General features: G+C 35.8%; 1 protein-coding gene across 1 annotated transcript; it reads left to right on the top strand.

Annotated features, from left to right (window-relative positions):
- Positions 1-36: 36 nt before the first annotated feature.
- LOC139695030 (protein pygopus-like) lies at positions 37-22,152 on the top strand. The gene is made up of 7 exons (XM_071593619.1): positions 37-274; positions 515-614; positions 688-813; positions 906-1,111; positions 8,688-9,214; positions 18,435-18,580; positions 21,247-22,152. Exons 2-7 carry the CDS (start codon positions 577-579, stop codon positions 21,365-21,367), a joined length of 1,164 nt encoding a protein of 387 aa, XP_071449720.1. The 5' UTR covers positions 37-274; positions 515-576; the 3' UTR covers positions 21,368-22,152.
- Positions 22,153-23,681: the final 1,529 nt, after the last annotated feature.

Below are 23,681 nucleotides of genomic sequence, written 5' to 3'. Positions count from 1 at the left end.
CGGAATGCTGAGCTGCATTAAAGTGGCGTGTGTTGAATACAATTCATATATATTTCGAGTTTTCTTCTGTTCTTTGATACAATTGTTGTAGTTGTTAAGTGTTGCCTTATCAAGATATTATTATCCGTGTTTGCATTTATAATCGATAACTCAAGTTGCGATGATGTATGTAACATTGTGATTAGATTCAAGTTTTTTGATCTGGTTGTGTTGTCCATGCCAAGGAAGTGACAAATGGAACCGAATCGGCATCACATTCTTTAGACCCATCGATGTAAGCCACTCGATTAGACAATGTAGTGTGATCTCTAGTGGTAGTTTGAAGTCATAACGTGTCCTGCACGTTAACACAAGTCGATAATTAGTGCTCAAATTATATAAGTTTGAGGAGTTGTTGTGAATAGAAAATTGTCGTTTGAGTGAGATTTGATAGAAAGTTAATAATAGAAAAACATAGTAGTTTTATTAAGAAAGACTTGTTTCAGTGTTTGTTTTCAACGTTGATGTGTTGTAGGTCCAAAGACTGGGTTTGAAGGACGAGGGGTTGCCATATAGGAATGGAACGGTAAATAGGACATGAGCCATAACGCTGCAGGAATGGCGCCCTTTGTCAGGTAATTGGTAAAATTTTACCTTTTTCACATTTATAAACTTAACATTGGCTTTAACAAGTGGCTTTCATTCTAGCATGTCAAGGGTTAGGAACCACCTTTATTTCCAGTATCCCGGGGGTGAAGGCCAAGGAACACCACCTATGAGAAACCCTTGTTATCATGATGAGAGGAATGACAAGATAATGGCTGGTTCCTGTGGGTAAGTGCAGCTTTTACTTCAAATTGTCTTCACCTTTGGGGTTTAAGTTATCCCATGCATTTGTTTCATTTAGCGCACGCTTTTGTTTCTAGGTTGCCATTAGGTAATCTTCCTGGAGAATTTAAGTCTCCTGTAGGAATGGGAATGGGGCCTGGATGTAGTGGGCCTGTTGCAGGAGGCAGGGGAACTCCCGAAAGTCCAGGAAACCCCAAGAAAAAAAGACGAACTGCTGCGGCTTCATCTGCTCCTGTTCGAACCTCCCCTGTTATGTCAGAGTTACTCCCACCGCCTCTTACAGGTTAGAGGTTTCACCTTTCTGCTGATTCCCATGCTAGAGTCGTCAGGAAATTGGTATAATATTTTAATATGTACATCTATCAGTCTCAAGAGACGGGTCGCTCAATTATATTATGGCATGATTGGAAGTGACTTAATTTCAAACTTATGCCGTAATTTTTTCTCGATGCTTTGACCAAAACTCAAGCAACGGCAATTTTTGAAATAGCATGTGTATCATGCTTTCATGGAAAATGCCATAAAGCATTCCTAGTATTCACATTTGTTGGAGATCATTTACTTTAGCAGCTTCTACTGACTTCTTACTTCTACGTACTTCTCTGATGTTTGGGTAATAGTTAATCCTTATTTGTGCCATTCTGGTCTAAAGTGTAGATATATTATCTAGAACATGAAGTTGTGTTTTGAACTTCATTGTAGCGGTTTTCTATTTCATGGTATTTGAAGAAATTTATAATCAAAGGTATCTGAATCGGTTAGAGGTATCTTTGGAAGATCCAATTTTTTAATTCGATGAGATAATTGCAACAATTTCCCGTCGTTTATACAGTACAATCGTTCTTTAATGGGTAAATATCTCTTATGGCAGTTAAATCTTCAGTAATAATTATACATTTATTTAATTGAGTCAATTTGCCTAATGATACCAGTTGGTGTTTACCTATGAGAAATTAAAGTTTTTGGGGATCTGGGGAAAGTTGCAAAGTTCATATTAATTCTGTATTGAACTATAACATTTTCAAAGAAATATGATTTTATGGAGTAATTATACAGTAATTACAACTGTAAATATAAGTTAAATCAAGCAAAACTTTGTTTTTGTTTTCAATATTGATGCATTTTAGATACATAAGCATATATGGGTTTATAAGCCAAGGAGTTCATACATATAAACCCATATACATATAAACCCATACATGGGTTTATAAGCCAAGGAGTTCATTTTATGCACCATGGCTACTAACTTAAACAAAAATATGTTATGTGGCAGTGATTTCTGTGATAATTCACTTAATTAAATTGAGACTGATATTGCAAGTAGGACTTGTCTATGAGGAATTTAATTTCTTTGAAATATAGGCAAAGCTGAAATTATTCATATCAATGGACATTTAAAATTATTGCACTTTTCTTAGATAATAACCACAGACCGCTGAATTGAACTGTGTTTATTTTTCGTTATAATGTTATTTTGAAGTAAATTGGTGTTCTGTTAATCTTAACCGAAGAGTAGGTTGAGAGTCAGGAAAGTCACACTTCATTCAGACCATGAAATAGTTTGGTATTCAAGGGGCAGACATGCATAGGGGTGCAACTTATGGAAATGACACTTTTGCCATATCCTTTTGTATAGGGCTTAGAGGGCTTCATGGATGATTCAGGTTCAAGAAATGTACACAAGCTGGGGAAGGTGATTTGCCTTGTTTTTGGGAATGCTACACATGGTTGGCCTTTACTCTTATAAAGACATTAAGTAAGGCTTATGCTGTCTTTTATCAGTGGTAGTATCTTAAAATTGTCATAAACCTTTCAAGGGTCAGGAAATTCTTGATTGCATATGGTATTTTTAAGACATGTGCCCAGTCGGCTTATTTTGTGATAATATTTGGCCAGTTCAACTTTAGTAGTGTCTGAAATCAAATGCAACTAATTTGAGTTTGACTTTAATCCATATTACATTTTTACTTTGTGGTTGGGCTACTGAGAATGCCTAAATGTGTGGTTGTCATTGATGTCTATTCAAGGTTTTTGGACTGTCAAAAATGGCTATTGTCTACATGGTATTGCAAGGTCTTACATGTCCATGCTTAATATTTTTTGCCTTTTTCATTTTCTTCATAACACTTGCCTGTCTGAGAAGGCTCTTCCTTCCTCGACCCCACTTTCTCTTACTCAGCTTACTTTGATCACATTCCACCACCTTTCTATAAATCTTCCATTCAAATTCTCTGTCTTTTTCGGAATTCTCACCCCAACTTCCTCTCTTTACCCACTCTTGTTATCATTTGAGCTTTTGTCTATCTCTCTGTCCAACTAATCTTTCTCCATTCTCCACCAAACTCAAATCTCAAAAATCTTAAAATTCATGCTTACTGTCTTGCCTCTAGTTCAGATTCAGACAGACTGCGCTCTTTATTCAAGTTCTTACTAATCTTTTCTTCATGTCAATGCCTATTGTCTTATTTCTCATGTTCATACTTCATTAATCCTTTTCTTATTATTGAAGTCTTTTTTGCTGATTCAATTATTTTCCTGGTGTCCCCACTGCTTTGCCCGCTTTCCTCTAAAATAGCACTCTAATATACTAAATTCTCTCTACCTGCTGTAGTTTATCACCTCCTATTTAAATGTGCAGTATAGCTTTCCAACTTCATAATAACCTTATTACTTTTGTTCTCTTTTGGTCAATCTTCATCCCATGTCTTTGACATTGTTCCTTTAGAGCAGTCAATAATAGCTGCAACCCTGATGCTATTGCTTGCGATTGATCATCTGCTAACCTAATTGGCTTTAATCTCTTCACTGCTCACTTTTATTCCCATCTCAAGCCTCTCTCACTCTCTGCGTATCACTTCTTATCCCGATTCTCCCTGTGCTACCCTTACCTGTGACATCTGTGTAATTACCTGTGTAATTCATTTGTAAGTTTATAATTTGTCTACCACACTGGCATCAGACAAAACTCTCTTTCTATACCTGAATTTTGCTTAGGTAGGTATCTCTGCTATTGTTAACCTTTGTTTTAAGTATGTAGTAACCTCTTTTTTACAATAAAAATTAAAATAGATCAAATGAAATTTCCTGGGCAAAATTCCTTCCTCATAAGTGCTGCATATGAGTGGGAAGTATCTATTCCTTCAATAGGGGTTTTACTGCATTCATTGTTTTTGACAACAACAGTTCTTCCAGCATTCCTGCTAGCCTCTTCAGATTGAACATTAGGCAGGTTCTGACCTGAAAGTGCTTGCTGGAATTCTGGCGAAACTATTGTCTGTGAAAACAATGATGGCAGTGTAATCCAAGTTCATGCAGCCTTCTAAACAACGTATGACAGCTGATCAAGGTAGAGTTGGGGATGGTTTAATTGCATTTTATTAAGGAAAATCTGATGCAAGTTCATTAATTCTACCTATTCCCATAACTTTGTTTTATCTAATCTAAACTTGAATTACTCTTGGGAGAATTCATTCTAATGCTTTTTTCCATTAAGGTGTAATCATGACAGCAGGGAAATCAACACCTAGATAGATTCATTAATTATACTGATTACGTAAATCCAGTTCCAATTTATGTCTCACGTTTTAATGTAATTTTCCAATTCCAATTAGATCGACAGCTTACTATGATGGAAATACAACTGCTACACAGAGTCAACACCTCTTACCAACCCGTTTAAGGTCACTCTTTGGCGTGTGTATGTGCGATAAAGCACGATTGATATCAAATTAATTTTTATGTTAGACATTTCTTACCCAATTCATTATTCATTACTTTTACTTACCTTGTTGATTCTTGCACAGGTTTTGTGATATAAGACTATCTATTGACCACTCCTTTTCAATGCTTTCCTCCATTAGTCAGTGCTGTGTAAATTTTGAGCCACTTTAACATCTTTGTTGCTGATCACAACTTCCGAAGTTTACAATTAACTGTGTTGATTGCCTTCTCCAAATCTACTAGCCATGCAAATGCATCCTGTTATCTTCTATTCCTTTATACTAATGACCCCATGTCAGTTGTGGTAATGCTTGTGCAATCACCCTTTCTGAACTGTAATTGTTCTTCACCTGAGTAATTAATTATATGCCCTCTTCCCCATTCTTTTGTTGATAATCATAGGTAATATCTTTGCTGCATCGGAAATCAAAGTTCTGGGTCCTGTATTCTGATCTTAGTTAGTCTTCAGGTCAAATCCATTCATCAAAAATACTGTTCCGTTTTCCTCAGCTGTTATGTTGTCCTAAAGTGATTTGTATATATCTCTCAGCCTTGTTCTAATTCATTTCTTTTAAGCATTTTCCATCTCACAGTTGATTATTTTTGGTCCTTCAATTGAATTCATTCCCTTTCTGTATCTAAGCTATTAGGTCAAATATCTGTCCTATAGAGTTCCTCTATGTATTATTTCTTTATTGCCAGGGTCCCTTCTGTCTCAGAATTTTTGTATGCATCTCTAATTGTGCTTCTTAAATCATGACAGGTTCTTCGTCTTTCTGTATATTATGGCCTTTTCCCCATTCCTCTATAAACTCTCCATATTCTTGTGCTACTCCACTCCTACCCTATTTCATTTGCCGTATTAGTTTCTCACCATAGTTTACTATTTAGCTCTTTGTACTTTCTTCTTCTTAATTCTATGTTCATGATCTTTCCATTTCCTTCTCTCAAATGTCTTCCTGATTCCCTTGGTAATGTGGTTCATAAAGGTTTTATTAAACCAGTTGGCACGTATACTTTGCCCTAGTCTTTAATCTCTTGCACCTGTTAATTGTTAATTACACAGTTTATGAGGACTTCTTACGTTCACATAGCACACTCATTTTCCATATTTTTAGGAATGCATCTCTGATATTAAGTGGGGTAGTTACCTTAGGTTTCTTTATATGAACTGCCAAAGTAAATTATATTTGGACATTTTACATCATCTATGTCAATGGTCTGAACTCCTAAAATTGCTTTGCAGCTCTTCATACAGTCAACCGTATTATTTCCTCTATTTATCTTATTTGTGTTCTTGCTCATTAGCTCTCTTCATTCGTATTGACTTCAAAAATGTTCTTCATCATGGTCTTGGCGAATTATTTTTACATTCTGAATTGTTGCAATGTAATGCACATTTAGCGGATGACTCTGTTAACAGTTGTTGTCACAGCATCTCCCGCAGTTTCTTGGAAAGTTCTTCATCATGTCATTTTGTCTCAAAATATGTCCTCAAGTGTTCATTAGACTTTTTTCTCATGCTCATCTTGGAAACCTTAATTATTTGATTTTTCCATTTTACTTCCATTGTTTTCCTGTTACATAAAAAAAAGTTTGAAAATGAAAAACGTCTCAAGGGGCCACATCTGGTTAATGTGGTGGAATTTACAATAATTCTACCTTTAATTCCCTAATTTTTGCCATAAAAACTGTGCAGGTGTTTACATAATAATTTTTTTGATGGAAGAGAATTTTTTCTTTGCCAAATGGCGACATTTTTTCTAGATTTCTTCAGTCAGCCAGTGTAATAACAACATAAAATACTCTCTGTTTATTATTCGTTCTTTTTGAAAGTAATTAATGAAGAGGATTCCACATGAATCCCAAAACACAGTTGTCATCACTTTATCAACTATTTTCACCATCTTCACCTTCTTTTGAGCTGGATCAATGTTCAAAACCAACTTTTGACTGTTCCTTTATCTCTAGAGTGTAGTACTGTGTCCCTGTTTCATCCATAGTTATTTATCAATACAGAAAGTCTTCTGGATTCTGGCGGAAAAGTGCCAAACCAGCCTCCTAAATGACCACATGAATGTGTTTACTCCTCACTGAGAGCAAACATGGCATCTATCTTGCTGGAATTGTTTTTACCCAATTTTTCCTGGAAAATTGAAAACACTATACCTTGTGAAATGCCTGTGGCCTCAAATATTTTGCGAATTTGGATTTGTCAATCAACTCAAAACATATCGTAGATTTTGTCAATCATTTCTGAGCTGTTACTTTCACTGCAAATGCCAGATAATATTCATCATTCTTGGATGAATGGCTATGTCAAAACTCATTTACCCAAATTCATTTACCCTGTAAACAGTAGCAAATACAGGAGCTGGTGTGCCATGAACTTCGTCCAACTCAGTCAGCTTTGATTTCTTTCGGTGTTAAGCTTTTTAAATAGAATTGTTAAATCAATGTTTTCCATGTTTGTAAGCAGGGAAAAGTTTGTTGCATTAGTGGACTATGAAAATGAAACCATGAGGGGTATTTGGCTGAAACTTGACTGCAGTGTAGTGGAAGATGAGGTATAATAAAAGCTAGCTATTGCAAGACAAAAGCATATGAAGGGCATGTTTACTTTACAATTTCCAAAGAAAATAATGAATGATAAATAATAAAAAAATGTCAATTATAATCCATTATAATGGCATTCTCTGAGGTAATTCACACTGCTTTGTCAAATGGTTATATCATCTGTCCTATCATAGTTGCAATCTCAAAATAGATCACTGCTAGCCAAAAACATAGGATTAACAGGTATATGGGAAGAAAACTTTTCTAAAAATCAGGTAGAGGAATTGATGATTACAGTATAATTCACTTGAACGCATGGTTTTAAAATCGTTAATTTTGCTCAAGTTTGTTATAATAGTTAATTATTCACGGCCGATACTGACAATGAGATGGTTCGGACAGATTACTTACATCCCTGCCATAAGTCTTAAAGAAATAGCAAGTATCAGCCACTACCTAGGAACAGTAACACATTGGTGTAAATAAAAGACAAGGTCATTGTTGATTTGCTTTTAATCCAGAAAATTCATAGTGAATATACACATGCTTCTTTAAACCTAAATACAAATAAGGAATAAGGCATTGTTTAACCTGCATAGCAGTTAGCATATCACCTAAAGTAGTATATTTATCAGACAACGCTCCTGATAATTCAGGTAATACTTAAAAATTATATGATGAGGTATTCTCTTACTGTACATTGTTCTCTCTGAATCACCATAATCAACAGGAATTGTGTCTGTAGTCGTAGAATCAGGATTTTCACTGTAAGTAATAAAATGTCTGAAAGTTTCATTAGTAAATATTTTTACAAGCTAATCAAAACAGTCAATTTCATAGTATGGCCTGTTAAATCTTATAAACAGTGCATAAACTTATTCTGATTATTGGCGGACAGTCCAGCTAAAAAATATCTTGGCAGTGTGAACTGGTATTTGACCATAATATTTACAACCTTAAACTATGAGTACATGCCTGCTAATCCAGTTTGAACCCTGGAATTACCTGTAAACGCTGCCTTCCAATCATCTTACATTAACAAATCATCCATTTGACCCCTCCTTCATGCCAAATGTATGAGCTTGACTTAGGATTAATAACTGGTGATCCCTTTCCACATCTTACAAACCAGTCCTATGCCTTGAGTTTTGGTGTTTTACAATGTATTGTTGTTATATAATGATTTACAATGTTTACATTATTGTAGTATTTTGGTTAGCCATAATTTCTTGACCTAGTAATAATTTGTTCTTTGCAGGAAGTCGACCTTGATTTTGTAGTGAATGTCAAAATTCAAGATAACAACTTTTTTAAATAGTATATTAATGGAAATTTATAGATTTCATGATAAAGTAGTACAGTGAAACCATTGCCTACGCATGGATGGCATCTTCTAGTACAATGTTTTCTACCTAAATTTGTTACCTATGAAATGAAGCCAATCATACTATATTAAGTCCAAATTTAATTCCTCTGTTTTTCTATTTAAGATGAAGTTTTGCAAAGTTGAGTGTGAAAAACCTTGATTTTTAATGCCTCTTTGGGCACTTCAGTAACATTTTGCGCTCTTTTATCTTTAACAGGATATGGTGATACCATAGTGGCCTCAAACCCCTTTGACGATACCCCACCTCAGCAATCTCCCAACATGACGCACTCAATGCTTCACTCCCAGAATCACATGAACCACCATCACCACCACCACCACCATCATCACATGGGTGGAGCAGGGGGGGCGATGGGACCCGTGGGAATGGGACCCATGAGCGGAGGCATGAACAACATGAGTGGCCCATCGGGCATGGTGCAGCATCCAGTCAACAGTCCGAACCACATGGGGGGAGGGCCGCCGGGGATGATGGGCAGCGGTATGGTGAGCGGGATGCCTCAGCACGTGGGCATGCACTCCATGCCCCCTCACGGACCACCCTCGATGCAACCCCATGGTCCCCCGCCATCCCTCCCGCCTCACGGACACCCACACCACTCTGTGCCCCCACATCACCACAGCCATCCAAGCCACTCGCATCACGGCCCATCGCCGCATCCTCACGGGTTTGTTGGCCATCCGGGGATGGGTCCAAGGCCAATGCCAGTCTCTGCTGGGAAGGTGAGTCATGGTCTCTCTTTTAACCCCCTTCAAATTGTTGGCAAGGTAGCCCAGTGGGGACAGTGGTAGGTTACCAGCCAAAAGATGCCAGGTTTCAAGCCCTGGTTGATACTTTTAGAAGCATCAGACTAAACCAAGTTGTGTGATTTTCTGATTACCCATTCTACCTGGTAAATGAAAAATAAAGGTAATTAAAAAGGACTGGAATCCTCTTACTCTGAAACTTTTACCCTATATGCGAGAAGAAGTATAGTAATTGTAAATTAAAAGAGAAAATTTCTATCTCATCTATTGCACACATTTCTAATACAGAAAATCCTTGCTAATATAAGCTATATGGTGCCAATGGTTGTCTAGATCGTGTGGGGGTTTTGATGCATGGAATGTGTAATATTGTTCACGTTAATTCTTGAGAACTCTAACTCAATAATGATTTGTAATAACTCCTTAAAATGCATTTGAGTCTCCAAGTGAAAGATGAATCTATTTAAATATAAAATAATCCCATTCATATATGAAATAATCAGATTTAAATAAAATATATCACAGAATTTTCTCCATCAATGAAGTCAGTGTTAATCCATAAGTAAATTCAAACAAAACAGTGGTTATACATACTCATTTGTATTCTCCCATGAATGTTATTTATTTTCATTATGAATGTAGCAAAAGATTCAATTTCATATTTAAGTAAATGGCAGCTTAATTTCAGAGAAATGGTATAGTTTTTTGTTGTAATTTTCAGTTGTTGCTTTTCTCCCATGTATTTAACTGTTACTATCTGCTTTCAAAACATGTGCACACTAATATTTAGCATAATTTTTTGATGTTGCTAAAATATTTTATGGTAATTACAGCTCTTGTTTTGATGACTCGATACAATTTGGTCTGTTGATCTTGAATTCCATTTGATTTGAACAAAGCTTTTATGGATTAATGCATTGAACAGAGTTAATCAGCTGTTTTCAAATTAATAACACAATGAGAATTTGCATATTCCAAGATACTGCAGGAGAACCTGTGAGAGTAACTTTTTAATGGAGTCAGCTGATAATTGTGCATTAAAATGCAACAATTTTTGGCATTTACCTGGTACCACCCTCCCCCGAGCACTCTCTGTTGGTAGCATCCACATGTTTTATTTTTGTTTTGTAATATTTTGAAATCTGATGGGTGGAATCATGGTACTTTAGTATATCAGGCAGTTATTGTCCTAATCCAGTCATAAAATCTTCATGTGTGCTAAAATTATCATGCATCTATCATCCTGAATCACCGTGGTAAACCCTCTCGATGGGAGATAATATTGCCAGACTTCACAAATATTTTGGTGAGGGTTTAAAAATGAAATTTTTATGGGATCTTAAAGCTAAAAATTGTAAGCGATAACTGGGCATGATCGCAATTAAGATGGTCATAAGTTGGGGAGTGTCAGTATTGGTTACTGCCTTTCACACACTTGGGTTTTTGCAGAATTTGGTTTTTGCCCATGCAACAGCACATTTCGTGAATTAGATGGTCTACGTCATAAGAGTCAGTGGAAAAGTCATTACCTCTTTCTATATCATATCTCGTAGCTCTCTCCCATTAATAAATTCCCCCATTAGTTTTCCTGTGAACTATTGCAATAATTAACATAAGTTTCTGGGTAACCAAAGGGGAGCGCCACCAGGAGTATACTATCTATGCTAAAGTTGATCTTCTCAAACCTAATTTTGCATATTCCTTACCTCCCCCATAGTAGAAGCTCTTTTATGGATAGTCCTGGTGTTACCAAATATGGTACTTGATTGGCAGAGTTCAAATTTCTGATTCAAAAAAACATAATTCCAAAGACTCAAGTTTTGGCAAATTAAAATTTGCCTCACGAATTGATGTGATAAAATTTCAGGGTGAACGGATTTCAGTTTTTTCTTGTAGTTTTGCTATGGTAATTTGCCCTGTAACCAAACCAGAGTGCTTAATTGGAAAATTGTTTTGATTCCCGAGAGAAGAGTTCACCTAATTTTAAGCCCAACAGAATGTGAAATTCAAACATCAGGGTAGCCGGAGCCAGATCCTTCTCATCAACCACATGCAGTCCCTCTGAAAGATCTAGTATCCAAAAAATCGCATAGGTTCGATGAACCAAACGGTGTCCAATTAAGTCACCGGGAATCGATTCCTGGCCATCTGGTCAGTAGCCCAGCATTGTATCCATATAATGCAATCACCACCATATAATGATGAGGCAACTTTTTAAGCTTTGTATTTCTGTGTCTACGTAAGTAGCGTACGTGGACATGATTTCTAATGAAACATGATGAAAGAATTCATTCTTGGCATGAATTATATTTTCATGTTAACATTTTTTGGCTGAGTTTCTTTATATATTTATCAATTCTAATTCTCAAATTTTAGTGTGCATTCAATTTTCCATTTGAATTAGTTAAAATAGCATAATTTTAATTAAATGAAGAATACAATGTATCTTTCCACTGTCCTTTATTCACGTACAACTAGTTTCAATGCTCAAGTGTCATCCTCAGGTACAAATTAATCAAGTCGCAGGCCATTCATATACCATTCATGAGGAATATAAATGGACTGCAACTTGATTAATTTGTACCTGATGATGACGCTTGAGCATTGAAACTAGTTGTACGTGAATAAAGGACAGTGGAAAGATACATTGTATTCTTCATTTAATTAACATGAATTTCCACAAAGTTGAGCCGGGAACAATTGAAAAGCATAATTTTATTGACATTACATGTACACATATGCATGTGTTATGCATTTTCTATAGTTTTGAATAGGTCCCAGGGACCAAAATATGCTACATAGATCGTTACATCAACTTTGTTGCCTCATTTGAGCTCTAGCAGGAGTGTTTGTGGCGAGGATTGTCAGGACTTTCCTCTATATTGGAGAATTTCCAGCAAATTTTGCTCTGAATAATTTTTCATAATAGTGAGGTAGGTTTTTGAGTAATTGCTATTAAAGCATGTTGTAAGTAACAAATTGTGAAAGGGATCAATATATTTACTAACTAAGGAGAAAATTGTGTGAAAGAAAAATGGTAAAAGTTGTAGTAGATGAATATGAAGAGTTTACAAAGACATGGACATGTTGTAAAGAAAGATAAAAAACTATTGTGGTTTAAGGAAGAATATCGATAACACTAAAATAAATACGAGGGTCATCCGGAAAGTAGTACCCGTTCGTGCCGCATGAAGTGCTGACGACGCGAGTAGCCGCTGGACGAGGTCAGATAGCTTCAGTGGCTTGTCTGCCTTCTCTGAGCCAAGTTGCGTGACGCTAGCATTGCCTGTGTTGTTTCTGTGATTGTTTACAATGTTTAAAAAAATTGAGAACGCCGCCAGTTGTGAAGTGAGGGCAGTGATTAAATTCCTCAATGCAAGAAACGTTCGCCCATGTGATATTCATCGCCAATTAAAGGAGGTGTATGGAGACAATGTAATGGACGAGTCGTCTGTTCGGCGGTGGTGTCGCAACTTCAACATGGGGAGGGGGAACACACACGACGATGAGCGTTCGGGGAGACCGTCTGTCATTACAGACCAACTGGTGAGCTCAGTTGACGAATTCGTGAGGAACGATCGGCGCGTCACAATTGATGACATCTGTGAGCATTTTCCCAATGTTTCTCGTACAATTGTTCATGAAATTGTTAAACACCATCTGCATTATGCAAAAATTTGGCAGGAAAAAGATTTGACAGCGATGAAGAACTTAAAGAAGGAGTGACCCTGTATCTCAATGAGCTGGCGGCGAAGGACTATGCAGCAGGAATACAGAAACTTGTCACACGTTATGACAAATGCCTTAATTTGCTTGGAGATTATGTTGAGAAGTAGTTTAAAGTATCCTCTTTCAAATAAAATTTTTTATGTTTGTTAATATTTACTTTTGTGTCTTTATTTCACGAACGGGTACTACTTTCCGGATGACCCTCGTATGTTGGGAAAAAGTTGGAGGCAGCAGGGATTCTGGCATGATGGAAAGAAAACATTGAGGAACTATATGACGTTGTTGTTTTTAGGCCAATGTGTTTAATCAGAGATGAGTTGGGTTAGGTAAAATACTTGTTCAACCAGAAAAGATCCAAGAGAGATGGATGAAATATTCAGAAGAACTTATGGTCAACTAGGAGGCCCAGAAGAAATTAAGCCAACAAGGTTAGGCATGGAAAGAGAATATGGCATAGCTAAGGATAGCCTATATTCAGGCTAACTCGGAGGGGAGACACCCTGGTTAAGTTGATGGGTAAGAGTAAGATTTAGGCCATTCTTCCCAAATGCAAACAAAGGGGAATGATAATCTGTTTGATTTACTATTTCTGACGCACTCAGGGAAGAGTATTGGGGCCAGTAATGTTCTACTTGTCCATGCATTATGTTGACTCTTATACAAAAAGTGTGATCAGATTAATCTGTAGTCAAGACTAACATATTGGCTAAAATCTAATGGCCATGAATTTCTATCGCATTGAGGAAAATCTGTCCTTAGCCATCATTAGAAGTTATCTTCAAGCACATTCCCGAGTTGTCATTGGTGAAGTTACTAAAAAGACAGTAAAATAGATAAAGGCTGTGGAAATACATGACATCCCTGCAACTCCGCTCAAATATTTAAGAAAATGAGGGAGGAAGGGTTTTCATGGGATTATTTGTAGCATTCGTGAGAGAAAAAAATTTGGTCGGGAGACTTGGTTAGATCAGTATTGATTCCCGTAGCAGTATGAGTTTGATTTCATGCAGGGCGACATTATTATTTAGAATCATTAATAGAAGATTGGAGAAGAGATCAATTGAGTAGAAGATCAGTTAGCCTTTAGAAACAGAATGGGTGCATGTTGTGCCATATGAATGCTAAGGTATTAGAATGGAGCTTGTAGGTTTACCTGAATATATTTTTATGCTATGGGTATTTTGAGAAGGAATTCCAGTGAGCTGGTAAAATTAAATGAATATTTTGCAGTAGATAGTAGTAGACTGTAGGGATATATGATTTATTCATAGTCTGTGTTTCCAACCGATAGATAGATAATATCTTAGTTTCTTTTTCAATTAATTTAATTAAATCAAGCGAGTTCCATGCTGGATAATATTTGGTGTTTGCTTACACTTAGGGATACACTTATTCATTAACTCTTTTATATTAATAAAATAAAATAGAATGACTGACTCATTAACATCATGTAATTTCTCTCATATTCTCCAGTCTCCATTCCTTAGGCATTAGTAAAACTTGAGGTAGGTCCCTCTTTTGAAATGGAAGGAATCATGACAGGGAATCGATTTTTTGCATATATTATGTGTTGCTGTTTGCATGCAAATTGTGAAGGATACATCATTAATATAGATTATGTTTATCTTTAAGTACCGTTGTGATGAGAGTTGTTGCATCATTTTAACTTGGGTTAAGGCTAAAACCAGCAATCCACCATTCTATTTACATTGTTATTGAAATAGCTTATAATGAAAATATCTTCTAAATGAATGTTATTGCTAATAATTTTTTGAAGTACGTTTATTATAAATCTTGTTCCAATCCTGGAGAAAAGTAAACGACCAAAATATGTATCCTATTTTGGCCATTAAAGGTTACTCAAATACATGTATTCTTGTCTTGTCTACATTTCCAACATTCTATTTGATATATATATATATATATATATATATATATATAATTTTTTTTTTTTGCTGCTACCTCAACACCTCCACCTTAGTTGCCCTGTCAACATTATATACTCTTAAATATCTATCATCAAATGATTCAGAACCATCCATGTATGCCTTTAAGCTGATTTCAGTGATACATATAACATTATAGTTTGAAGCCAAAGTAGATCTTTAGAATATATCTACTTCTTAAACCCTCACATTTGAATACTATAGCAAGACGCAGTATTCGTCAGTAAAGCATTAACGTTCTTTCAGCAAACATAGTTAAAGCATTCGTAAATCTTCAATTTGGAATCCCTTCTAAAGACCTGATCGACCGTACTGGACAGTTTTGGTATAGCCTCGTGTAAACATTTCTATTGTGAATCCATGCATATTTGTAATGGTTTGCTTCCCATGATCTCCTAGCACTTCTGCATGAAGTTAGGTTCTCATCAAAGTATATATTTTTTAATGAAAAACTATGGCCTTGTAGTTTCACAGAATAATTTTATTTAGAAACAACCTTGGTTTCAGTGTTCAAATGTATCATTAGGTACTACTTTTACAGATGTCCATGTTTATATATGTTACTCTCAGTTAGGAGGGTGAAGGCATTGTTTGGAGGTTGTTGGTATGGGATTGTGTAATGGAGGGAAGGGTAGAAAGCCAGAGGAGCACCTCCATAGGGAGCACTCTTGTAAAATGGGGAAGCAACCTGGGGGTTTAGCTGTGCATGGTCAATAATAACAAGACCATGCATACTTTGGAGATCAAGGGAGAGTAGGTGTTTGTCTCATCCGGAGCTCAGTTCTTGGGGAGTGGGAGATGTACAAAAATTCATTTACAGTATTGTCAGTGGAGCATACAATTCAAAATTTTCAATTGTTTTAAAGTGGCCAATTATTGCTTTAGAACAATTGGAACGTTGAGAGTGTATGCTCCAAGGAGAATATTGTAAATGAATTGTGGAACATTGTATATATTCTTACATTTGCTTGGAACACCCTATATTTGACATATTTATACCTTTCTTTTATTCATCATGAAATTCTTTACTTTGAATGCATGCAGGAATTTATTCCTCTTTTAATTCCCTCCCTTAACTCAAAAAATGACTAGTTCGTCCAGATGTCAGTTTTCCTCCTGTTTTCATGTGATGACCATTTTAAGCATCTTCCAATTTAAAATTAAATATAATCTATTGGCATATCACCTATCATTTACAATCATATATTATTTGGTTTTATTTTCATACACAGATTAAAGTTAATATACATTGTTTCCCTCTAGCTGTTTAAGTCAATCAAGTTTACCTTCTAGTTGCCAAACTTAGTGCTTGAACTCTTCCTTCTCACTGACATTTTGTTTTACGCCTGACAACTGTTAATATGTCATATTTTTCAAAAGTTCCTGTGCGGCTAGTCTGTCCAGTTCAACACTTCCAGATTTTTGTTTACTTTTCAAGGGGTGATACATTTTCCTTTACCTTGCTGCGGGCTGCGGCTATCCTGCAGGTTTTGCAAAACCACATGTCATCACTCTAGGAGCTTTCATTTAACTCTTCATTTTCCTAATTAGCACACTACAAATTACACAATTTTCACCATTTCCACTGCAACTTACTGCCTCACAATTTTTAGAAATATTATTCTTATAACTACCACAGTGAATTTTGTTGACAACCGCATTTGGTAAAGGAGCATAAACAGATAGGCTGGTGTTAATGCCTGGCACCTTGAGTAATGATGTAAAGAGGAGTAGTAAAAACTTTAATATGGAGTTTAGTTCCAAATGGCATGGGACGTTAGTTGTTGAGGCAAGAGGTTAAGCTTGGATTGGAAGTTTTTGAGATATTGCAATATTAGTATGGTAAATACGTGATGGCAATCAACAGTGAGAAAGCTACGCTTATTAGATTCTTAGCATATAGGAAGGTTAGGAAAAACATAAAAGTTGAGGGACATGAACTAGAAAGTGTAGAACTTCCCATGCACTGTTAATAACATGTTCAAAATTTACAGGTTTTACAAATCTAATATTTTTAGGTGTGATGTGGTAGAATTCAGAATAATAAAGAACTGGTAGTGACAATTTTACACTAGTTATCCTGTGGAAAAGTGATACTATCATTTAGTTATTATACAGGTTTTAAATTTGGTTTCCTCATTAATTCTGTTCGCATCAAATTAATAATATCATATCACTGCAGTGATCTCTTGTTTGAGGCATTGGTGTCATTTTTTGTCATCTGTTCTCCATTCGATAGATGATAAAAAAGAATATTTTTGTGGCCAACAGTATTAGCTTCTGTTATAAGTCACTATTTTATGTTAATATTCCTTCATTTCTAATAGATTTTGGCCTGGCATACTGCACTTAATTGTAATTAACTTGATAGTTGTGAACTGTTAATAAATACTCTAAAGGTCACATGAGAAGGCAAAGGAATTCATTGAATAGTATCATCTGTAGGAAAGAGTTTGGAAAGTATTTATTCATGTTATTACGCTGTCCTAAATAATCGACCAACAAATTATTCATGACCAGATGCAATTATTCAAGTATATGTTTCATTAATTTTCAATGCTCTGTACAACAAATGCATTATCAGAAAACTTAACATGATATCTTTCACCCATGTCTCAAACTTTAAGTAAAAATGACACTCTAGCCTATATGAATGGGTATTTGTGAATTTTTGATGTTACCAATTTCAATTGATGTCCAGTGCCCTCTTAAATGCCCCTTAAAAATAGATTACAAGATGAACACAAGTACTGTGTGTACAAATTAGTAACATTCACCTGAAGACAGGGTATATGTGGCCAGGGAGACAAACCAACGACCTGTATAAATGTATTTATTTTTTTTGCTTAATTGAATCCCTCTACTGAACAACCCATGTAGTATCTCAAATTGTAAAGTTAAGAGGCCGCAAAGCGTGATGTAACTGAAGCATTAGTGAATCTTCAAAATTCTACTTGACCAGAATGTTTACAAAATCATGATAGTTACCGTGAGCTAGAATAAGATGTTTCTTGTCTATTGCTCTCAAATGACAAGTGTATCCATGCCTCAAAATATTGTAACATTACCTTAATTTTCTTGTTAGTAATTCAGAAATGGCACTTAGGATTTTGAAATGCATGTCATTTATTTAGGAATGTTTGTATGTTTTTATCTAGGAGTGTTGGTTTGTATTTATCTAAGTGTGTTTATGGTGATTATAGTCCTGATGTGTGAATTTCACACAATGTTGGGCAAGGCGCTGGGCACCTGCCAAACCAACCTTTGGATTGATTACTATGTTTACGTTTTTATAGTGTGGTTGGCAATTTAAAATGATTAGCTTGGTCTGTTTCCGAATAAATTCTTGCTAAAAACAAGTATATGGATAGAAATAATAAATCCTTAACACAATTTTTTTAGTGAAGAATTCCTACGGAGAAACATTGACTGGCATAACGTTTTTAGTCTAGTAGTATTCTTTGTAAAATTTAAATTGTTTTCATGATGTAATGAATCTCATGTTGTTTGTCTTTTGCCAGGTCTATCCACCTGATCAACCAATGGTCTTCAATCCTCAAAACCCTAATGCACCACCCATTTATCCATGTGGCATTTGTCACAAAGAAGTACATGACAATGATCAAGCTCTCCTTTGTGAGTCGGGTTGCAATTTTTGGTTTCACAGGTAAGAATGATTATTTACGAAAATATTTTATGCATTATACCAGATTTCATACATTTGTATATCCTAATTTAAAATTATCGTGTAAATGAGATAATAGGATATTAATATATATATTAACTGTTGAGCCTTAGCTGTTTTGCACTCTTAAAATTTTGTGGCTACTTGTGTTATAAATTGCATAGTATTGCTTGCTCATGGCTGAACTTAAAAGTTCTCAAAAATGCGTGCATGGAGGTGTGGATGGTGGGTCATTCTGTAGTTTTAGAAGGTGGCTGCAAAATATGTGATAATGCCCAAATGATAGTCTTTATCTAAAAGTAGTCACATTAGGCATATTAGGTTTCCATGGACAAAATTGCCTATGAAGGCATCATGCTTGTTATTGCTGATCATCAAAAAGCGGGGGGAAGGAGCCACAGCCCTCCATGTAAGATGACAGTGGACAGTTGAGCAAATCTCATTTCAATGCAGGCAAGGCAAATATTGTCAAAAACTGCAGGGCTTGATTGTGGAAGACAACAGGAAATTATCACTCTAAAGAGTTGCTCTTTCTCAGGATAATAATGTCATTTTTACTATTTTATGGGGAAAAGGTGCAACAGAACAAAGTATCTAGTGGAAATGTCTAAGACAACTTGATCTCCTGGCAGAGGCAATTCATTTATCCATCAAGTATTTCAGCCAAATTAGAAGTGACACTTGGAATGTCAGGTCATTTTAAACCTGTGAAAAGTATCAATCTGAAAGTATAAATTTATCAAATCAGCTTATATGTTTTAGGTAACAGTGAATTACGGGAAAAAATTAAAAAAAAACAAGGACATCATCTATAATGGATAAGAAGCACCAATCATTGAGCCTGCAGCCAAATATGCCTGTAGTCTGAACAAGGTTAAACTACAGCAGAGATTATTTATATCATGTTACTATGGAGCTGTGTTTATGTAAGGCAGGGAATGTGACAACTAATTGAAAGTTATGATAAATAGTGCTGAAGATGGAAAAAATGTCACTATCTTATGAGACTGCATTTGGCTAAAAGGGTAGGATACTGAATTGAAGAAACCTTTCCTATCAGTGGAAATAACTGCTATTAGGAATCTGAACTGGATTGAGTCCCCCATTGCTACTGATGTTTCATGGGACAACTTGTCCATTATCTTCAGAACTAAATGTTGTAACATGAATATACTTCACCCTTTCAGGCTTCACTTCGTGGAAATGTTTGGTGTCCATGAGTTTGTATTTTTCCACGGATTTTATTTTATGGTACAACAAATTTCACCAACTTATCAGGTACAAGTTCAGGCACATCTGTTGAATATGTACCCTTTGGACAGAGGAGAGAGGGGGGATTAAGTTTTCCGGGACTTCAAAGTCAGGGGTCATGACTTTCTGAGTTGAGAGAAGAAGAGGCAATGGCATTTTGCTTATGACTAAGCATTAGGTTTGGTCCAGGTTTATGGCAGGGTGAGGGCCACAGGCGGACTGCTACGTAGAACAATTGGATTTGTTTACCCTTGAGGAGAGGAGGGGTGGATCATGGGATTTTACATTCATAGGGGATTTCCCTCTTTGCTAAACACCTCTTAGATTAAACATAATAGCAATTTTGTCCAATAAGTACTGCACATCCTCCCTAAGGATTAAAAATGGAGCTCATGAGCTGATTGAGATTCAAAGGCACTTGGCAGAGAGATAAGAAATTAGTTTGCAGCTCCCAAAACATGTTTGGAACTGCAAACTAATTTCATGTTGTGTCACCTGGTGTGACATAATCCAGACTGGCTACATGAATATTTCACAGCTGTCCATTTCTGAAAGTCTATGGCCCTTCAGTCTCATAGCAGTCCGCCAGCATAATACAAAATTAACGGCCAACCAATCTGAAGATGCCTGACTCTTGGCAAATTATTTGTGAGAAAAACCCAAAATTTCACATACACCTGAAGACAATTGACAGGTATGCCCTCAAATTGTCGGCAACTATGTTGGATTCAACCCAGTGAAGATCCCAAGATGAGTTAACCACAAGTGCATGGTGTTGAATTAACCTGTTCAGCCTGTGAAACCTGGATCATAGTAGAGATGAAGATAAGATGATTAATAGGAATGGGAAGAATAATAAAAATAAAATTAGTCGGCTAATGAAGGTCTTTGGGAAGTGAGTGCCATGATGGAACCCCTGAAAGATATTGGCAGTGTAAATTAATTGGATCTCTTCCCTTAGACACAATGCTCTTCTTTAGACAATAATGAAATGGACCATTGAATTGAAGAAATATAAACGAAAAGTAGCAAGGAGTAGGTGATGGAAGTTATAAGCACAAGGAACTCTGAAAGAACGAAGATACAATGGATGATAGGATGTCTTGAAATGCTGTTACATACTTAATTCTAGGAATAATAGGCTATGATAGTGAATGTTTTTTAACCATCATCTTGGCATTAGCTCACGGTTGTATTCTTAAGATAAAATTATGACTCCAAATTTTTGCCCGTAGTGATAATAGGGGACCCTCTTATATCATTGTAAAGTTGTTTTTAGTAATTTAAATTATACTTTTTCTATGCCCAAAAATGGTACATTAGCAGTTAGTATTAATAATTGGCATTAATAGTACAGAATTCGTATCTAGAATTAAATTTGTTGATTTCTCTTTCAGAGTTTGTACTGGTCTCACCGAAGCTGCGTATCAGTTATTGACTGCAGAAGTGTATGCTGAGTGGGTTTGTGACAAGTGCTTATCTTCCAAAAATATTCCCCTCGTGAAATTCAAACCATGATCAACAAAGATTGAGATGGCATAGTGGTGCTATAGCTCAGACTATATGTTGTGCTGCGTGCCCAGAAAGTTCACCTAAAATATGATTCGAACTGTGGCAAGTGAGTTTTGCAAAGTTGTTTGAGCACAAGAAATTTTTTTCGAGAAGAGGTGTGAATGAGTGTTAAGTGTGGTGTGCTATGACATGTTTGTCTCCTCCGAATCCTTCCTTAAATTTTAACATGTATTCTATAGGTGTTATGAGTTATTTTACAAAGAAAAAGTGTGGAGTAGGTAGGCAGCTAATTTTTTTAACCTGCTGTGGATCATTTTGTGACTTTATTGTGTTCATATTTGATTGATTTACAGAAGAAAAAACATTTTGTGCAGCCTTTTTACAAGAGAGTATTTTGAGATAACTTTTTTGTAAATAATGAAAAAGTTGGGGAGTTTAAAAAATTGGTTCTTGAAAAATGAATAATCATGGAAGGGCTCATTTTTCATCTGTTATACTTATTCAGAGTGTAAAATGAGTGAATGGGTTGAGTGAAAAATTAAACATCGCATGCCTTTCCTTTTGGTCCAAAAGACTGCGAGGATGAATGAATTTATATACAATGACAAAAACTTACTTTTATCCTCTGGGGTGGTATCATAGGTAAGGTCATAACAGTTGAACATGTAAAACTTAATCTAACATGTGTAACTCTTGCCAGAGTATGCTAAATATAAAAGAAAATTTGTACATAGTTTATTTTTTACCATGTGAATAAGATATTAGCAATAAAATTGTTATATTTCATTGAATTTGCCTTTTTAATTTAACTCTTATCAAACATCCCACTATTTTACCTCTGGGAGATTTTGGCCGTAAAATCCTTTCAAATTCTCTCTATGTCTCTAATTGAAAAGTGTCAATGACTGACAATAAATTATGTCATTCAATCATCCTGGACTTAATATTGTACTCGTTGATATTTTAGCTAGACTAGGACAAACACTGCACTTTCCAATTGGCATTGAATGATCTCCTACATAGTTTTTGATTTCAGAGAAACTTTTACAAAAACCTGTGAAGCCCATACTGAGGGTCTCCTTAAAAGGGAGCCTTATTTCTTTGCTGTATTCTGATGAAAAATGCACTTGATTGAAATTACTTTTTAAATACCTGAACTTATAGATTTGGGTATTTTTCAAATAAATTTACTATCATCACACATTCGAAATTGGTGTGTGTGTGGATTAAAAATGAAAATGGAGGCTAAAGAATAATTATGGGAAGAAACCAAATTCAGTTACTATTCAACTAATGTAAAACTACAAATGTGTGTAATGGTTCTACTGACTCAACTTTTAAATATCCTGTTACCTGCCTATCGCCCTTCCTCTTACTCTCACTGCAATTACCGCCCTCTGTAAAAGATTAACAGCAAATTATGTAGAGTATTAAAGTCAGAAAGAAAGTGTCAACATTAAAAAAAAAATTCAAAACAAGTTATACAAACAGATGTTTTACAAATAATGATGGGAATTCAATGCAAACAGCATCTCACATGGTGATACACGTATGTATATCTTATGAATTGAAGCATTCTTATTGATTCAGGCGATGAATTAAGTAATGGTTTGAGACACAAGATGGCTGATTCTAGGCTGCCTAAATACCACTAGGGTATTGTAAGCTGGATGATGCTGATCACCGCAGCTATAATGTGGGCATTGTAATGACTGCATTACTACTCACTGTGAGTGAACTTCAAAACAAAGCCAACTACATGGGAAGGCCCAGAAGTACCTGGCCTGACCTAGAGATGGCGGTGGTTGTTTGAAAAATATCACTATATTAGAAAGTGTGCAACCTATAAGTTTCAAGTTTGAAGGTACCACGTTGTTTAGTATTTGTTTGGCAGCCATCAATAGTGAACATTTTCATTGAAATTGGAGAAAATTGGTCATCGTTATGTGATACAATACTTTTATTTGAGAGGCCTCAGCCCAACCAATGTAAAAGCTGAACTGAATTCTACTCTGGATGAGTCTACTCCGTCGTTTACCTCAGTAAAATATTGAGTAGCAGAGTTAAAACGAGGCTGTATGAGCTGTCAAGACAAGCATTGCATTGGTCGACCAAATGAGGTGACAACTCCAGAAACGGTGAAGAAAATCCACAAAGTGATACTGGATGATCATCGACTGAAAGTGCGTGAGCTAGCAGACATAATAGGCATTTCAAAAAGTGCAGTACATCGCATATTTACTGAAAATTTGGACATGAGAGAGCTGTGTGCAACATGGGTGCCACATTTGCTGACACACAAGCAAAACCAGTGTCGTCA

Source organism: Hetaerina americana, unplaced genomic scaffold, assembly GCF_022747635.1.
Source record: "Hetaerina americana unplaced genomic scaffold, ioHetAmer1.1.p SCAF_6, whole genome shotgun sequence".
In the NCBI taxonomy this organism is placed as follows: Eukaryota; Metazoa; Arthropoda; class Insecta; order Odonata; family Calopterygidae; genus Hetaerina; species Hetaerina americana.
The sequence above is the reverse complement of the archived record's forward strand: the minus strand, read 5'-3'. Positions and strand labels throughout refer to the sequence as shown.

What these genes read in the sequence shown, in the direction of transcription:
- LOC139695030 (XM_071593619.1), top strand. Translation starts at nt 577, where the DNA reads ATGAGCCATAACGCTGCAGGAATGGCGCCCTTTGTCAG. An exon ending in TGCCAGTCTCTGCTGGGAAG is followed by an intron (nt 9,215 to 18,434) that starts GTGAGTCATGGT and finishes GTCTTTTGCCAG; the next exon opens with GTCTATCCACCTGATCAACC. An exon ending in TGCAATTTTTGGTTTCACAG is followed by an intron (nt 18,581 to 21,246) that starts GTAAGAATGATT and finishes TTTCTCTTTCAG; the next exon opens with AGTTTGTACTGGTCTCACCG.